General features: G+C 43.2%; 1 protein-coding gene across 2 annotated transcripts in view; it reads right to left on the bottom strand.

Moving 5' to 3' along the window:
• ZZEF1 (zinc finger ZZ-type and EF-hand domain containing 1) overlaps positions 1 to 15,187 on the bottom strand; it is a 114,971-nt gene that overhangs the window by 53,504 nt on the left and 46,280 nt on the right. For both annotated transcript variants that reach the window (XM_075589988.1, XM_075589989.1), the window contains exons 9-24: positions 14,671 to 14,769; positions 14,489 to 14,580; positions 13,813 to 13,958; positions 12,741 to 12,852; positions 11,790 to 12,005; positions 10,384 to 10,478; positions 6,979 to 7,127; positions 4,852 to 4,985; positions 4,153 to 4,220; positions 3,717 to 3,831; positions 3,136 to 3,295; positions 2,792 to 2,913; positions 2,584 to 2,706; positions 1,986 to 2,155; positions 1,784 to 1,865; positions 1,134 to 1,335 (exon numbers count right to left, since the gene is read on the bottom strand). In XM_075589988.1, the coding sequence (XP_075446103.1) occupies positions 1,134 to 1,335; positions 1,784 to 1,865; positions 1,986 to 2,155; positions 2,584 to 2,706; positions 2,792 to 2,913; positions 3,136 to 3,295; positions 3,717 to 3,831; positions 4,153 to 4,220; positions 4,852 to 4,985; positions 6,979 to 7,127; positions 10,384 to 10,478; positions 11,790 to 12,005; positions 12,741 to 12,852; positions 13,813 to 13,958; positions 14,489 to 14,580; positions 14,671 to 14,769 (2,085 nt within the window). The remainder of the gene's footprint in view (positions 1 to 1,133; positions 1,336 to 1,783; positions 1,866 to 1,985; positions 2,156 to 2,583; positions 2,707 to 2,791; positions 2,914 to 3,135; positions 3,296 to 3,716; positions 3,832 to 4,152; positions 4,221 to 4,851; positions 4,986 to 6,978; positions 7,128 to 10,383; positions 10,479 to 11,789; positions 12,006 to 12,740; positions 12,853 to 13,812; positions 13,959 to 14,488; positions 14,581 to 14,670; positions 14,770 to 15,187) is intronic.

The raw sequence follows: 15,187 nt of genomic DNA, 5'->3' as shown, positions 1-15,187 counted from the left end.
CCTATATATGTAAAGATAATATTTATGTGGTATGGGGCTTTTATTAATAGCTTTCTATAGTATGGTTTATTACATTATAAAATTTGAAAACATTTTTGGAATCATTCAATTGAAAAGAATTAAAAATAAAATTAATGGGTCTTGAGTTAAATATCCAGCATTTCAAAATGTGCCTCATGGAACTCCTGCTAATCTGCGAATCCCAGCGTGCCACGAACCCCAGACTGGAAGCGTTATTAGAACATTTGTAAATAATTAATAAAACCTGTCTAGTCAAACCCCAATAGGTATTAGTTTTTCCTGTATGCTTTATTCGTTTTTGCATACAAAAGAAACACTCATCCAAATACAAAATAGCAGAATGCTCATCTTTTTGTAGCTGCAATTAAATAGATCATGCAAGGTCAGAATATTGGTAATCCGCTACTAGTTAACTGATGAGGCAATTCTATAGCACATTTGCTATATTTTCAGAACAGTCTTTACCGCAAAGCTCAGGGATTAGTATTTCACTCAATGCACCTCAGGCACAGAAAATTGTTGGCAAGATTCACCCGGTGACATAAGCAGCACTGTCAAATGCTATAGCCGCTCAGCCCTCCATTCTAATGGCAAGAACACAAGCAAAACTGCTGCAAGGCTTGATCGGGTTCGCTCAGAAAAATGTTCATTAATTATTCATCTCTAAAGGCTTCACATTTACTGAGCAACTAAACTTACACTTTAAAATAGGAATACACTATTTTTTTCCCACTTTCATATTACACACACACACACACACACACACACACACACACACACACACACACACACACACACACACACACACACACACACACACACACACACACACACACACACACCTCCCAAACAAGAGCCGCTTGCATCACTTACCCCTAATGTGATGTGATTCAATGTGTGTAACCAAATACAATGAGAAGGCTGGGCTGCATGCAGTCTTCCAGTACTTATAAGAGACATTTTAATACAATAGTCTGTAAATCTTCAGATAAACGTGGGTCTTAAAACTGTGACTTTCAGACAACACAATGATTGTGTTGTTGTTGTGTGTGTGTTTGCTAAACAAGCAAAATAGTGGTAAACAAAAACGGAAATAAAAAATAATAACTTGCCACATGTGGATTTTAAGGCCATACAACGGGAAGCCAGGCGGCCCATCAACCTAGCTACAAGGAGCTGTAGATCGGAGCCCCAGGAGAGGGCAATGTCCGGTAGGCCATAAGCGGTGACGGTGAACTTGTAGCCCCATTCGTTATTGCTGCTGTCAGAGTGAAACACAAACTGCAGCTGCGGGCCCGCCTTGAAAGTTACTTTCTGTAGGATGTCAAGATGAAGACAGTTAGTCCCTTCAGAATCCGGTCATTGAAGGGTGCTAATAGCCATATTGGTCCCAGAAAGAGTAAGATACTTTGTGGGCTGTTATACCTTTAAATGAACCAACATATCAATCTTACCAAAGCACATTTGATGACAATCTTACTTTGTACAATTGTTATGTTGGTCCAAAAGGCGTCATAGCCCACAAAGTTGATGGGACTTTTTATTTTAATTCATTTTGCTGTTTAGGCCTGTTTTTAATTGATGTATTAAAACCAAATTATGTTTTAATTGCTTGGTTGTGCTGGGACAATATTGGTCTGTATTATAGCTCACAAAGTATCTTTCAGATTTCCTTCAATGGACCCTACAAAAATGTAAGGTTTTAAAGGTTTAGTTCTAGGCGGTTGTAAAAGGGTCTCAACACTATCAGCTTTCCACTTACCTTTGGCCATTGATCACTGCCAACTTTATGATCATAGCGAACTTTACCACCTCTAGCATCCGTAAATTCCAAATAGTCATACCTAGAGAAAACAAAGAGTTCATGCATTGCAGACGTCAAGGTAGTGTTTTGAACAAGACTGATTTTGTATTGGGCAGCCTGTGGCCACCGAAGGGCTCTTCTTCAGTCTGTGTAACATTACCTCTTTTCTGTTTCACACTTGTCGTCAAACTCCACCTCAAAATTGGTTGCCCCAGGACAACGGAAAATGGTCTTGTCGCGGCAATTGTTCTCATAGTTATGTGGCGATTCCATGTTCCATACCTGGAGCACCACAGGCTGCTGAGCCTGGTTCCAACTTTCCATCTCTACCTACCCAGTAGAGAACATATTTTTATTACAAATACAGGAGGCGCAACCTCAAATGTCCTATCATTGATAATAACGAAGGATGCTATGAAATATATTCCGAAGCAGCTAATTGCACTACGATCTGCTGCACTGGAGTATATTGACTAATACCCTAAATGAAGTTAGTACATGATCTGCTGTGTGTTGCTGATACAGCAATCCGTAACTAGATTTGTAATTGTGCAGTTCAATCTAGTTTGTAAACAGGGCATTGGCTTACAAATCTGATGTAATGTAATGTAAGGTTTCATCTGATGAAACCCGCCATGATGTTGTGATGCACATGGAAGGTGATAGCAACGGGTTGTACACAAATCTGTTGCAGATCTGTCCGGCCCCCAAAATCACTTTAATAAACCCCATGGTCACGAAAGCCAAGAATGAAGTACCTTGTTGGCACTCTCTCCAAGCTCTCCACAGAGGATTTTCATAAGTTCAGTTAGGTTGCTGAAACTCTGGAGCAGTGAACAGTGCGGGATGTCAAGAGCGCACAACTCCAACATAAACGTCATCTGCCCAAAGAGAAACAATATTTTAGATGGGTGCAAAAAACAAAAATAAAGCTACAGCCTGTCTCTACCCTCCTGCCCGTCTCACCATTTGACGCGTTGCCATGGCAAACACAGAGTTGCTTAATTTTTCAATGATTTCCTTTCCATTGCACTGGCACAGCAGAGATTCCAAAACAGTTCTAGTGTTTAACAGAAAAAGTTCAACATCTAAAAAAGGAGTTGGAGAAAAAGGAAAGAAAGACATCATTACCAGTGTTACGCACCTACAGTAAATGTATGCGATATGAGGCTTGGTGGACTGATCCAATGACATTTTTGTAGGAAAGTTCTGACGTCAATGAGCGAGCGGCTATTGGAGCCTTAAGGATTCGTGGTGTTAAAAATCCAAGTGTCAATGTTAAGCTCTTGCACGGATTAGAACATACTCACACTTCACAAGCAGTTCTCGGGCCTTAGGCAGGGATACGGGATCACTGCCTTTCAACTGACAGTAGCACCATGACAGCAAACTTCCCTGCACGGCCCAAAATAATGAATGGAGGATCGCACCGCACTCTCCCTCGGAAGCATCTAGAACTATCATTTTACACTGCAACACAAAACCACAGGGGGGCACAATTAGCAGCTTTTAGGGAACAGATACAAATACAGATACTTAACTTTAGCAGCACTGCAAAGAAAGATTGCAAGTAAATATTAAAGATGACAAATACACTCACTGGGATTAACTAAATGCCATTGAAGGGTATCGCAGCCCGACCCGACGTTGACTATCATGGTCATTAAATGCAGTTAACGCCAGGACAGGGTGCGATATGCCGCATTGGCTCTTGGCAAATCTTCTTCAATGCATCTTGCGGGGTATGTAATGGAGAACCACTGTTACCTTGCACAGGTCTCCGCTTATCGAATACTAGTGTTACTTCTGTGTTACTGTACACCTAGTACATACTACACTTCGGTATTTCCAACAAGACCGTATGAGGTTGCAATACATTTATTGCCGTTACCTCTCTCACTGCCATCGAAAGGAGTGTGTCCATGACAGAAAGAACTTGGCTGATATCGAAGTCTGCGGGAGCCCCCATATCCGGTAACAATAAAAGTCCACTTGGGTCTTGATCACTGTAAAGAATGTTTAAAAATGTTTTTAATAATCCTGGATTTTAGAAAACCGCAATTTTTTAAATTATTTTTATTTTTTAAGTACATTGACGGCACGGGATGGGGGAAGTGGGGAGGAAACCCTTTCAAAACTGCCAGAGAAAGCGTTACCAAACCAGATTTCAACCAAATACAATTTGTGAGTGCTAATCTGAATATTTAATGGAAACTGCAAGTAAACATATAAATCATTACAGCAACACCTACTCCAGGATGATCTCACAGTGAAAGGACATTGTCTTGCAAGGCATTGTCTTGCAGAGTGGAATCAGCTACACCTACCTGAAATAAGCGCACAGGGATCGGAAGGTGGTGTGTGCAGACTGCGGCTGGTCCTCAGTGATGTTCTTCTATTAAACATATTGGATAGGATTAGAACATTTTATTTACCAATGTAACAAAACACTGCTGCCAATGCGATGCCAAAACTGGATTTACTGATCCTTAATTCAACTAGCAAAAAACAGATATGTCCACATGTAGAATGAATGCTCTCAATTAGAGATGGAACTTTTACTAAAGTGTGAATGCGCTGACAAAAACGGGGTTTCTTCACAAGGCAACTTTTCATAAGCTCATCCGAAGTTGAAATAAGTCACCTATTTTTTTTTTATTATTTGATTGCGCAAAAATGGGATTAAGCAAAAGCAAAAATTTGATTAAAAATTATAAACACAAACTTTAAATAAAACTTTGCAGCAGCAAAATAGAGACTTGGGCAAAATTGCATACTGTACTTTCACATGGTTTTTGAAACGCAAAATATTTTTATGAACAGCTTTGCAGAGAAATAGAAAAGTTAGTGGGTCGAACTTCAACAACCACTACTCAATGCTACTAGACCCCTTGCAGAAACAGATTATTATTTACTGCGGTGTATTCACTCACGGTCTAAAAGTTTTCTATGGGTCTCGCGTCATACACCACTTAATGGAGTGACCCATTTGATGTTATAGCGTCTTTGCTTTCCCATATACCTACTATCAGTGAGAAGAGACGCTCTCTTCTGGTCAGGCGATCAGGAAAAAAGATGGCTGCTCCATTCAATAAGGTGTTGGTAATTTGTTGCTTGAGTGCTTTTGAAGGTATAGAAGTGCTGTCCATGTTGTCCATGGCTGCATGAACAAGGAACAAAAAGTAAGGAAACACTGCAGCGTTCCTAGAAACACACAGTGTCCGTGTGCTCAACTCAAGTCCTCAAGCCCCCTCCCCCCCCCCCCCCCCAACGTTGGGGGGTGGGGGGGGAGACTTGCGGACTGGAGTTGAGCACCCCTGATCTAAACAACTCGAGTAGATATAACAAGCACTTGGGCTACCATGAAACCTCAGCTCGTCAAGAGAATTATTTCATTATAGTCACATCTCCAAAAGAAGAAGAAAGTTCACATGAGGAGTGGGAGGGGAGGAGGAGATGGGGAGGCTCACAAGGCTGCCATGGGGGGGGGAGAGGCGGCAGTAGCAGATTTAAAAAATGTTGCCGCCACAGCCAACAAGCAGGGCTTCTACCAGAGAGAGTGCGCAAATCTCTCCCCAGACAACACCAGGCATGCAGCCTCCTGAACACTCCATTCTATAGGTGTCTGGGTTCCATTCAGGAGCATTCAGTTCAACTGTGATTCTATCAGCTCTGGCAACTAAATCTGGTACGCTGAATTCCGGGAATCCCATGGTTAGCCTAATTCCCAGTCGGGACTATATACAGGTGCCAGGATCTGAGGTAGTTATAGGTGACTGGTAACCGTTTCCTGTCACACACATCCAGTCGACACATGATGAATTAATATGTATGGTCTTAATGTGCTGTGCAGTTTTTTATGTTCATGCAAGAAATGGTGTCAAGACCTGTAAAGAAAAAGCTGAAAACCGAGTGGCTATTTTAGACAAGGATCGCCATATTTTTTCCCTGCCTAACACCACCTCTTAACAAGATCTTGTATTCAGCTTCCCCCACATTATTGCTCTGCATGGTTCATGGTTTGACCATCAGAGGCTAAACATATCCAAGTATAAAGAAAGAGAGCTCCTCATGATCGAAGCCGACCACTTTCCCGGGATTACGGACTAGCGTTCCCACCGGGGACGGCTGTTTTTCTATTTTTCCCCGTTTGCCGCCCTCTTCCTGGAGCGTCGTGGCCTCAAATTACACCGCTTTTCCATGACAACGTGGTGCCATGTGATGTCAAGTTGTAATGACAGCGGGCCGCCATGTGACGCCACGATGCTACAGAAGGAGGAGGAGTAAGACCTTTACAGAGGCCCCACGTTCTCCCTTTTCAGCTTTTTCTTTACAGGTCTTGACACCCTTTCTTGCATGAACATAAAAAACTGCACAGCACATTAAGACCATACATATTAATTCATCATGTGTCAACTGGATGTGTGTGACAGGAAACGGTTACCAGTCACCTATAACTACCTCAGATCCTGGCACCTGCATATAGTCCCGACTGGGAATTAGGCTAACCATGTGATTCCCGGAATTCAGCGTACCAGATTTAGTTGCCAGGGCTGATTGAATCACAGTTGAACTGAATGCTCCTGAATGGAACCCAGACCCCTATAGAATGGAGTGTTCAGGGGGCTGCATGCCTGGTGTTGTCTGGGGAGAGATTTGCGCACTCTCTCTGGTAGAAGCCCTGCTTGCTGCCTGTGAGCCTCCCGTGTGGAGAGACGTGCTGCCCTGTCTGCAACTTGCTGGCTGTTTCCCGTGCTGACAGGGACTTTCGCACTGCTGTCTGTTTAGGATGCCAGTGATGGAACAGACCCTACTGAGGGACTATTATTTTTGTTTGTTCCCAGTTTTATGTTCTTTTTTTTTTTTTTAATTTTAAGCTGCTCCATTTCAAGCTTTGTGTTCAGCCTCCCACACCGTGATACAGTACAAACTAAAATAAACTCACGCACACACACACCTTCCAGTTAAGTTTCTAATACTGGCTCTGTGAAAACTGGCTAAAGCCAATATGCCACCGATGAGCCCTGGTTTAAGTGAGGGACAAATTAAAGTTCCAAAATGTATAGCATACTTCTAAGGCAGGGAAGTTGATACAGTGCTTTAAGCACAAAACACATGATTGAGTAACCTAACAACAGCAATGGCCTACCTACCGTCACACAGATGTTTGTACAGCTCCTGGGCAGACTGGACTTGGTTCGAAGGTTTGCCTTGCGCTGCAGTCCCTGCACTCAGTACACTGGAACAGCTCTGGAGCAGCTGCAGCAAAATAGTCTGGGCATAGATACATTCCTCTCTAGGTCTGGAAGTGACAAATAAAAACAGGTACAGCAATTCATATAGACAAATGGAAATGCTGAGCTAAGCAAGATTGCAGATCAGCAAAAAATAGACAAGTCATACATTGGCCGTATATATTGGAGACACAAAACCAAATAAAACCACGACCCGTCGGCTCATGCTTGCAGCAGAATCAAAATATAATGCAGGATCATCCGCACCATAGAAATCGAAAACAATAGCAGAGATTAGTCCCAAAAAAGCAGTGTGATGTTCAAAGGGTTACATGTGACGGCATCTCAAACGTAATAAAAACAAACATACCTTGTAACAAAAATAATAAAAAGGCACCAAAGAAATGTGAATGATTGTGACCGTGTGAAGTTGTGTGTGCCAGCAGATATACAAGGGAGTGTAATCCAAATAAAGAAATGTGAATGATTGTGACCGTGTGAAGTTGTGTGTGCCAGCAGATATACAAGGGAGTGTAATCCAAATTAAGAAATGTGAATGATTGTGACCGTGTGAAGTTGTGTGTGCCAGCAGATATACAAGGTAGTGTAATCCAAATAAAGAAACCGTCTATGATGCACCTAGTAAATAAAAGCTCCCAAGAAACCTCTATAAGGCTAAGGCCCCGCTCCCAGAGTCAGCGCACCCGCACTGCAGACAGGCGGTGCGCTGACATACACAGACCGCGATATGCGGTCTGTAGGGAGCGGGAGTGGGAGGATTGACAGGGAGGGGGGGCGTGGCTTGAGCGGAGGGACCCGCTACTCTCCCCCCCCCCTCCCTCCACGGACTCGGGCTGGAGCTTCTGAGGGTAAGTTTAAACACACACACGCAGGCACTCATACATACACACACACACACACACACACACACACACACACACACACACACACACAGAGGCAGGCACGCACGCACTCATACACACACACACACACACACACACAGACACACAGCCAGAAGCAGGCACTCACGCACTCAGGCACACACATACACACACAGACAGGCACGCACGCACTCAGACACACACACAGACAGGCACTCACCTGCTTTCACTCCACACTCCTCCCCGCTCCCCGAAGCCTCTCCTCCTCCCGAAGCCTCCCCTCCCCATTGGCTCACAGCCACACCACGTGACGCGTCAACGCTAGGAAACACCATTGTCTTGTGTCTCCTAGCGGCTGACGTGCCACAGCGTGTAGTCAGCTGTGCCGCCAGGGGGGACCGGGACCGGCTCGCGAGGATTCCCCTGCTGGTGGGGAACTCGCGACATGGCCGCCCGCGCCAACGAGCGCAGCGGGACCGAGGCCTAATCACATGTGGGCAACAAGGGGCTCCTCAACAGCCGTTATCCTCAGTGCAGAGGGAGTGGAGATGTTGCTGGTGTGAATCGTGGCTTCTTCCTGCTCCCTCAGTTGCCTAATGACCGTGCTAATCACTAGTTCCCAGTGTAAGGAGAGGAATGGGACCGTATTCATCACTGCACCGTTATTAAGGTGACAGGAGGGGACAGGGAGACGCTCCAGGCCATGGCAGCAACACCCCTGCCTGTGCACCATATCGTTATATGTGGGTAAGGTGGGGTCCTTTGGACGGCTTTGAGGTACAGCATGTTGCTTACCACTGCTATATATGTCCAATTCTATATCCAAAAGACAAGGGTGCACGGATACGGATTGCGGAGAAGCGCAGTATATCGAGGTGCAAATTCTTTTATAGTCACTTCATTAAATTCTTCTCATGTGCTTAAACGAAGAACAGAAGAAATGGAAAGGAGATGTATTGTGTAGTACAGGCATACCCCGGTTTAAGGACACTCACTTTAAGTACACTCACGAGTAAGTACATATCGCCCAATAGGCAAACGGCAGCTCACGCATGCGCCGGTCAGCACGTCCTGAACAGCAATACCGGCTCCCTACCTGTACCGAAGCTGTGCGCAAGCGGGGAGACTATAGAGCCTGTTACAAATGTGTTATTTACATCAGTTATGCACGTATATGACGATTGCAGTACAGTACATGCATCGATAAGTGGGAAAAAGGTAGTGCTTCACTTTAAGTACATTTTTGCTTTACATACATGCTCCGGCCCCATTGCGTATGTTAATGCGGGGTATGCCTGTATATAGCAGATCAGCCGTTGGGTGTAAAACACAAAGTACTCAACAATATATTCATTTGCAGCGTGGGGAGCGTCTGTTCTTTGTCTGAGCATGAGAAGAATTTAAAGCTGCAGACCAAGCAATATCCTACGTGTGTTTTTGTAAATAAATCAGTTCTGTACTATGAGAAAATATTGTACCTTTTTTTTTTTAAAACAACAACTCTGAATGACATTTTTAATATATAATAATGTAACACGCCTTTTTTGTTTCCATAGCAACCATTTACAAAGTCACATCTCCTTCCTCTCCTGAACCAGGCTCTGGCACACCCCTTTTTGAGCCCTGCCCTCTCTCTAGCAGTGCACCAATTGTATCTAGTGGCTTCCTGGTCACATGATCTTCCCCACAGAACTTGGCATCTTTTCTTCTGCTGCCCTGACAGCCATTTAGTGAACCCCTGAGCCAAATCTCAGGATCACAGGAGAACGGATTGATCAGCAATTTAGCCAATTACTTGTGTGGATTGTATTAATGCACATATTAAAGGGAAAAATAAAATACAAAAAACGGCCGCTTTAGGTGAAGGTCCCGCTGGAGGCTGTGTGCGCACAACGGAAAACCGTGCTCTGCTATCTGTAAGGCGCGATCGATGGCGCGGGGGTGGGGGTGGGGCGGGGGGTGGTGGTTCTTCCACACCGTCATAATTTTTTGATTTTGCTCTGACAGAAAAGCTTGAGAGAAACATGTTTTACGCCGACTAATAGCTATTTTCCATTGAACACCTTGCAGCTCAGGAGAAAAGCAAGACTCCTGCGATCTCCCCTCTTGATTGGCCCACACCGCACCATGTGACGCGTCACCGCACAGAAACACAATCTTGTTGTATCCCCTGCTGGCTGACGCGCCACAGCGTGAAGTGGAACAACAGGCAAGGAGATACCGGGGCCTGTTAGAAAGGAGGTGCGGGACTGGTACGTTATTGCACGCGCTGCCGTCAGCAGCAGGAACTTGGCATGCATTGCTAGACCATAAGAGGGAACTCGGACCTTGAAATACTGCTCTTCCCTACATCCCACTTCACCAAGCCACAGCAAAAACACAATGTAACAACTTCTTCTAATGCAATAGTTGTCGGAAATATTATAGAAATTGACTGACTTACTGGTCATGCAACTTGTTGTAGAAATTCCAAAGAAGCTGCAAATCCAGGCCAGAAAAGTCCAGGAGTGACCTATGTTTTGATCGGCTATCTTTCTCCTGCACAAAGATACAATATATACAGGATGTTGTGCAAGATAAATAAATGCAATGCAAAATACATTACTGACAGAAGACACACACATTTTAGCAATACCACATTTATTGAATCTTTACCAAATCAGAAAACTACAAACCAAACGGCAAATAAAAACCTTCTCTCCAAAGTCATTTCTATGGCCTACAATGTAATTGTTAAATAAATGTAACTTATTCGGTACGAGTGGGCTACTATGCATTGCTACACCAGTGAGCGGTAAGGTGCTTGCACCTTCAACACCAGGAGACAATGTATTTAGTGAAGATTAAAACTGCCTGTAATCAGAGAGACCGTGTGTTAGTAATTTTCAGTTGTGAAAATGAGCATGATATAGTGTGAACTATAATAATGTTGTTTGTTGCAACCCTCAGCTTAATTATACGAGTCCTTTTTTGTACCAGATATTACAGTTATAGCTTCTACCTGGATTAATCTTAACGTTTGCCCTTTGACTTCATTAACTCTGTATGCCTCTAAAAAAACAGGGTACCATATTTGAAAAAGTGGGGGTAGCAGCAGCAGCAGAAATGATCCGTCTGTATTCTAGGACTGTAAACCCAGCATGATATAGTCCTTATTGTAGTCCTTCAGTATAGTAGACTACCTATTCAGATGTTATACAGTATATACATCTCCAATACACCAAACGTATCATGGTAAAACAATGTAACTGCATTTAATAGGCTGGAGGGTGCCAACAACACACAAAGCTAGAACACATCCCTATTCTGCTGTGCCACAATTACCCATCTCCTACAGGTTAGTTAATTTTTTTTTTTTAAACACAATATAGAGGCAGACATTTGGACAAGTTAGATCACAGGTTTTTAACCTTTTTTAGATTAAGGAACCATATAATTATATAAATCTAAGGAATTCCAACCCTTTCTAATAGTGCGCCTGAAATCAGATGCATTGTAAGGAACCCCAACCCTCTCTAATAGTGCGTCTGAGATCAGATGCATTGTAAGGAACCCCAACCCTCTCTAATAGCGCGTCTGAGATCAGATGTATGTAAGGAACCCCAACCCTCTCTAATAGCGCGTCTGAGATCAGACGTATTGCAACTTCTTCTGTATTTGGTAACATTTTAATGGCCTGAAAATTGCAGGGAACACTTTAGGGATGCCCAGGAAACCCAGAGTTAGATGGAAACATGTTACAGTGTTTTAATTTGCCAAGGGACTGCACATTTAAATACTTTGTAATTGGAAGGCACCATGTAAATACCAGGGATTGGTATGTGGAAATAGCAATTGGGTACAACTTACCATGTCGTGTGCAAGCTGCTGGATAAACAGCAAGGTTTTGAGAAGCAGAGTCATTCCACAAACATCATCTCCTTCCGTCTCTTTGCACTTCAGACAAGTCATGTTTGTATTTGTCTCCTCTTCCAGAGGTCTCCGGTATCCAAAAGCACTGAGGCCTTGGACCCCCAAACGTTCGGCTGCCTCTTCCCGGGTGCACAGAAACTTTACCATCCAATACTAGGGAGAAGGTGTTTGTTATTTTAGGAGGGTAAATGGTGTGGCCCACGCAATGAAAACGCTACATGTGCAATTGTGCGTACAATCATATTATATCCTACGTTGGCAATTCAAGGTAAGTGAAAGACTTCTAATGCAATGCAAAGAGGAAGATCATCATCAAGGAGTCTTCGGTTTTAGCAATTGATTTTAAGGCAGTTTACCTATCCACGGGGGTGGCTCCCGCACCGACTAAAAAGTGGGTCATAGAATTACAAAGACCTAGGGAGGGAGTCAGAGTGGAAAAAAGTAATTTCACTGCATTAATAAACTAACTAATGGAGGTGCTCACGTTCAGTCCTCGAGGACTGACAACACCAGGTTTGTAGGCTCTCTCTAAAAAAACTACCTATAAGCCCAGCCTTAATGATCATGAAGACAACTTACTTGGGTATCTATTTCCCTGAATATGTGACCTTCTGGTAGCCATTTAGGACTGAACAAACACCACATTTTAGGATCATTTTAGGAGGCCCAAACGGAAAAGATTTTGAGGGAGTCTGGTGTAAACAAAATGGGAACTACGGTCAATTAAAAAAAAGTGGGGTCTTCCCATCAGATTGAATGTAGAAGCTCACTAAACAAGGTGCCAGCGTCCAGAGCTTACCAATTAAGAGCATAAGTACAGTTCAGATCTATATATTGTTTTACTACGTTTACATTTTGCACAGTTGCTGCTGCAGCATCCACACTCACCTTGGCAATTTGACATGGCTGCATTTGGATGTCCACTTCATCCCACTCCTCTTCAAGCTCAAACCAGCCTATAGGATCATCTTCTCCCAATTCAGCGCACTGCTTTTTACGTCTGCAAAAAAGAGAAATACGTTTGCAACTTTCCCCACATTTACTTAAAAATATATATCTGGCTGCTGGACCAATTTTGATAGTATTTGGAGAGAGCATTTGTAATTGCAATTAGCTTCTCTGCAATCTTATCCGGTTCCCTTTTCTCAGCAGGGGACAATGGGACACATACATAGTGCCCCGGTGCCCCTAGTCTCACTATCTACAGATGTAGTAAGACTTATGGTTTGTGTTGTCGCGGCCGCTAGTAACCATCGCGGCCCAAACGGATGAACGCTACAGGGGGATTCAACTCGGAAACATGGCGTGTGCGCCCCCCCCCCCCCCCCAAATCACGGAAGGCACCGTCCCCAGCGCAGAGGCTTTTTGCATTTATTGGCCGTGACACTGGGGACAGTAAGTCTTGCTAAATCTGGATGTAGAAACACAACTTTAGACATTATAAATCCCAAACAAAGCACACCAAGTAACAACGAGAAGTAGCCCTCTGAACAAGGTCATGAAAAACCAACATTTGAAACGGTTCACGAGAGACTCTGCATTGGTACAACTACTGAGAAGTACAATTACTGCCAACATACGAATGAATAAAGTGCGTGAAGACAGGCAGTCAAGGCTTTATCTCGGGATAACAGGTTGCAAAAGATGTGGAGAAAAGTAAATACCACAGCTATTTAAGTGATGCCAACACACAATGAATTGGCCAATCCCATTCCAAAGTGATCTCTGATCACATGGAAAACCTATAGAGCTGTTATGGTTTTATTCTCATCACAGGCAACTGATGTGGTGCAAAAGTCTTTGCAACAAACCTCCATTACAAACACAGTTGCTAACCAACAAAACATTTCCAGTCTATCCCAAAAGCTTCAGGTTGTTACCATGGGAATCAAGAACAGGGACTGGTGTCCGCTGAAGACGGCTGGAAACAAGACGTGGAAAAGAAAAGCAACATGTTTACCTCTCTTTCACAAACTCTCTGAATTCGGGGAGCTTCCACGTGTCAAATTTTTCAAATCTTCTGAAGTGCTCCTCCGCATGGAATTTTTCAGGAGAATTGTAAGCAAACACCAAGCCACATTTGGCACCGATGGCTCCTCTGCGGACCTATGGGACACGACATATGAAAACAATTAGCCCAGGTTGCAAATGTAACTAAATAATAATTTTAAAAAAACAACAACAAAAAAACACACACATTCAAGAACGTATTAAGGGATTTATTTTGGGAGGAGGAGGGGAGGAGGAAGAGAGGAAATACTGGTGGGCCTCGCTATATGACGTTGAACCAAAACAAAAAAACATTTAGAAATGGTTTCCAAATATGATCTCCATGTGCAGTGCAACTCCTTATTTTCCATGGTAAATAAATGACACAGATAACACAATGAAAATATGGAAACAAATGAAAGCTAGAAAAATGTTCCTGGATCTAGGTACAGTACATTACCTGTGCCCTGCCAGGGATACCTTCACGGCTATGACAGCAGGCAAAAAACTATTACTGAATGCTGCACTCGTTTTAGTGACGGGTTCAATTACCATAACACATTAGAACAGAGAATTAAGGAAATGTTTTGGTTTATACAGAATGAGAATACAGTATTTCATGATCAGAACAACAGGAGAAAACTCACCCTGATCCTCATCTGTGTAACTTGGAAGGCGGATTCAGATCCTGAAGAGAGAATAATGCTCGCCCTGGTCTTCCCAGTCTCCGTGAGGAAGCCTAAGGGGCGAGATACGTAGCAAACATTCAAAATCACGTGTAGCGCCGGCTGATTCACATATATACGTTAAGCAATGTCATTGCACATACCATCTCCCGTCCACGGCTTCACTAGTACGTTTTCTGGTCCAGACTTATCTTCCTTGCCTTTGACATCACAGGCAATCAGACTAAACTGCAGTGGCCTTCCTACAAAAAAAAAAGGAGAGGACTATCACGACTACAGAAAAGCATGTAATGTGTAAATGGTAATGTTGCTGTATATGAATGGTGAGAGCACTGGCCTTACTTTTGCTGCAATGCATGTTTAAAAAAAAAAAAAAAAAAAAAAGGCATACCAGTAAGATTTATTGCAAGACCATAACAAAAAAACAAACAAAAAACAAACAAACAAAAAAAAGGTGTGTGTGGGGGCCCTATACAGAGTTGAGATGATACTGTATGACAAAATGTCAAATCTTAAGTAGCAAATCACTACTGGCTGCTCACACAACCTATACTGTAGGTGATCAATATTTGTGCACAGAATATAAAACCGGATGAACGTCATTTTTTAAAACTCTTGTTCAATACCTGCATAACCTTAGAAACATACCAAATTTCTAAA

The sequence above is a fragment of the Ascaphus truei genome, chromosome 3 (assembly GCF_040206685.1).
Source record: "Ascaphus truei isolate aAscTru1 chromosome 3, aAscTru1.hap1, whole genome shotgun sequence".
In the NCBI taxonomy this organism is placed as follows: domain Eukaryota; kingdom Metazoa; phylum Chordata; class Amphibia; order Anura; family Ascaphidae; genus Ascaphus; species Ascaphus truei.
Note: the sequence above shows the minus strand (reverse complement) of the source record. Positions and strands in the feature narration are given on the sequence as shown.